Below are 2,916 nucleotides of genomic sequence, written 5' to 3' on the forward strand. Positions count from 1 at the left end.
TATGAGTCAGGTAGGAGTACATCGCCTGTGGCTCCTACCTCTCCATCACCAACAGGGCCACCAATGACTCTGTGACTCCAGAGTATCCTCATCCTTCATCCCCAACTGCAACAGCATCTTGGTCTTCAGCATGCATGGTTGCTCACCCTCTTTCTACACCCAAGAGGAACCCACAGTCTCTCACCACCTGAATTCATCCAAGCAGGAAACACAACTGGGCAGACCCCCCCCCACACACACACACACGGAACACAAGAGCAGCTCTACCCCTGAAAGCACTCATGGCTTCACTCAGAGTATAAATACATCTCTTCCACGTGACAAAGGGTGAGCTTGTATACTGGGCTCCAGAGGCTGCTGCTGTGACCAATGGTTTCTATAAGCCCACCCTGCTTGTGGAAAAGTTATCGAACTTACTCTTTAGTCACATTAATCAGTATCACTAGGCCATGCCCAGCTGAAGAGCACTGAATTGTGTACGAAAGTGTTGTGGGTCCAGGCAGAACAATTTGGGTGAGGCAGTTGTGCGGAACCATCATAGCAGGCTCCTAAGATGTCAGGGTGTTGAGGACACTGGTCAGTCAGCTTGAGCAGGTTCCGTGAATACCCAGGCAGCACCACTCACCCACTCCTGTTGCCGAGCTGAGCTTCCCGAAGCCTCAGGCTTGTTGGGATCAGTGCCACTCATGGGTGGGGCAGCTTGGAAGAAACCTTTATTGGAGGATCCCATTAGTACAAGTCCCTGGGGAAGGTACCGTGTGAGAGAGCTGTACTTTTTGAGCTCTCAGAGACGCCCCTCCCCCACCCGCTATGCCCCCATGCCCCTCCCCGTCTGAACAGAATGCTACTTTAGCGGGAACCAATCCTCGCGAGATCTTGTTTGCACACGCGCAGTTGGCTTCACGTGCTGTTCCCTGTATAAGCCCGCTGACGTTGGCACAAGAACTTCCTTGAGAGCGGTAGGGTTGTGTTAGTGGCACGGGTTAGGGTGCTGAGGGGAAAGCCAGAGTAGTTATGCAGGACCCTGATGAGGGCCTAGATGGGAGAGCAGGGGCTGAAGAAGGCGAGGATGGGCAGCAGAGTCCTCAAGCTTCCGAAGCCCAGCCTAGCTCTCAAAGTTCGGCAACCGAAGGTGACTATGGCACCTTCCCTCAGAGTGGCCCACAAGATTCCAGTAGCCCAGCTGCTCCTGGTAGCCGGGCTGCTCCAGGCAGTCCCAGCCCAGGGAGCCCTGTGGGGTCAGGTGCAGCTGCTGAAGAGGCAGCTGTCATTCTCCACAATGAGCACCCACCACTTCTCCCTGGACCCAGCGGAGATACTGCATCAACAACGGGAAATCGACTCCTGGAGTTGTATCCTTCCCTAAGAGACCCTCGCCAGGGGCTACTAGATCATAGGGACGCTAAAACTTCCATGGAAGGCCTTGGGGACACGGTGCACAGCTGACTAGGGAAAGGCCAGACGGATGTGGTGTGGGTAGTCCAGTGCGCCAGTTGACATCCTGACAGGACAAGGAGACTCCTTGCCTTAGCGGACTGAAGGGTGTAGAAAAAGACCCGAATCACTGGCGAGTGGGGAGGTGACTGGACTCTGGTGGCGAGAGGGCTCATTGCCAGGCAAGCCGAGGAAGTGTATCTAAGCAAAGGGAAACTAAGTGGTGGATGGTACCTTAACCTTATCTCCTCCCAGCTCTGTAACAGTGCCTTTCAGGTCTGCAGTGGAGGCAGACATGGCCCGCAGGTCCCTGGTCTCCACTGCCCGTCGCCAGCAAATGATGGTTCAGCAGGAGTTCACAGTGAATGCCACTGTCTTGTCTGTGTCAGTATTCCAAAAGCCTGGAGTAGGGGTGGCCTCAGGGTTGGGAGGCAGTGTGTACTCTAGGGTTGTCCTAATGGAGACACTGGTAGATTTAATGTGAGTGGGAAGACGTGGTATGGTGGACCTGAAGGGATCCCCCATCATTTCCCTGATAGTGTCTGTTTCTCTCAATTTTAGTAGGTGGACTACTGAAGACCCTGTCCTCTTCAGAATTTCCATCAACACTTTCCTTGACCAGCTCTCCCTGGTGATGAGAAACATTCAGCGCCTGGAGTTTGTGGCTGTTGTCAAACGAGGACGAGGAAGAAGTCGTGAATCCTAACATATTACCAGATAAAAGAAAAGTCATGGGGGTTTCATGTTTTGAGTAATTGTTATTTTGCCCTTAAAAGTTCAGTGTTTCAATACTGTGTGACACGTATTAGTCGCACGGCTGGATTTTTTTCCCGGTTGCTTAAGGAAAAGCAATTTAAATGTTACTGGACAAAATAGAATTTAGCAAATATTTTTCATCAGACTTTACTTTTGACTATGACAGAAACTGCCAGGTTTTCTCATCTGTGTGCTTCTGTGGAGGAGAAGTTCTGGAATTTAAATGCTTGAGTAGTACAAAGAAATTTAAGGAAAGTTAGGAGATGGAAGGAAAAGTGAATTATGTAAGTTTAGTTGTGCAACAAAATTATTGGTAATGTTTTAAAGTCATGTGTTTGTATATGTATATGTTCATGTATATGTATCCATGTGTATGTATGTATGTATGTATGTATATATATACATATATATACATATATATATGTATATATATATATATATATACACACAGGCACACACACACATATCTATGTTCTGCATGTGGAAACCAAATGCCATCAAGGGATTTATTTTTTGGTTCTGTAAAAATTGATTTATTTATTTGTTTTGTTTTTTTGATAGAGTCTTTCATTGATTAAGGTTTTCCAATTTGGGTATCACTAATTGGGTATCACACTATAGGGATCTTCCCTAGTATTGGCTTGATGATCTATTGCCACAAATTAGAATGCGCAAGGACAGGGGAAGAGCTTCAAGACAAAATATGTAGGAAAACCCCATACTGAA

The 2,916-nt window shown here is 48.0% G+C and overlaps 1 protein-coding gene across 1 annotated transcript; it reads left to right on the forward strand.

Annotated features, from left to right (window-relative positions):
- The first annotated feature begins 884 nt into the window (after positions 1-884).
- LOC101996582 (EKC/KEOPS complex subunit LAGE3-like) lies at positions 885-2,140 on the forward strand. The gene is made up of 3 exons (XM_005370674.2): positions 885-1,352; positions 1,690-1,818; positions 1,996-2,140. Exons 1-3 carry the CDS (start codon positions 1,015-1,017, stop codon positions 2,138-2,140), a joined length of 612 nt encoding a protein of 203 aa, XP_005370731.1. The 5' UTR covers positions 885-1,014.
- The last annotated feature ends 776 nt before the right edge of the window (positions 2,141-2,916 follow it).

The sequence above is a fragment of the Microtus ochrogaster genome, unplaced genomic scaffold, assembly GCF_000317375.1.
Source record: "Microtus ochrogaster isolate Prairie Vole_2 unplaced genomic scaffold, MicOch1.0 UNK85, whole genome shotgun sequence".
NCBI classification, from domain to species: Eukaryota; Metazoa; Chordata; class Mammalia; order Rodentia; family Cricetidae; genus Microtus; species Microtus ochrogaster.

Bases quoted from the DNA above. Each gene is read 5' to 3' on its own strand.
- LOC101996582 (XM_005370674.2), top strand. From the start codon at position 1,015: ATGCAGGACCCTGATGAGGGCCTAGATGGGAGAGCAGGGGCTGAAGAA. The intron at 1,353-1,689 runs GTATCCTTCCCT...ATCTCCTCCCAG, and splicing joins GGAAATCGACTCCTGGAGTT to CTCTGTAACAGTGCCTTTCA. The intron at 1,819-1,995 runs GTCAGTATTCCA...TCTCAATTTTAG, and splicing joins AATGCCACTGTCTTGTCTGT to TAGGTGGACTACTGAAGACC.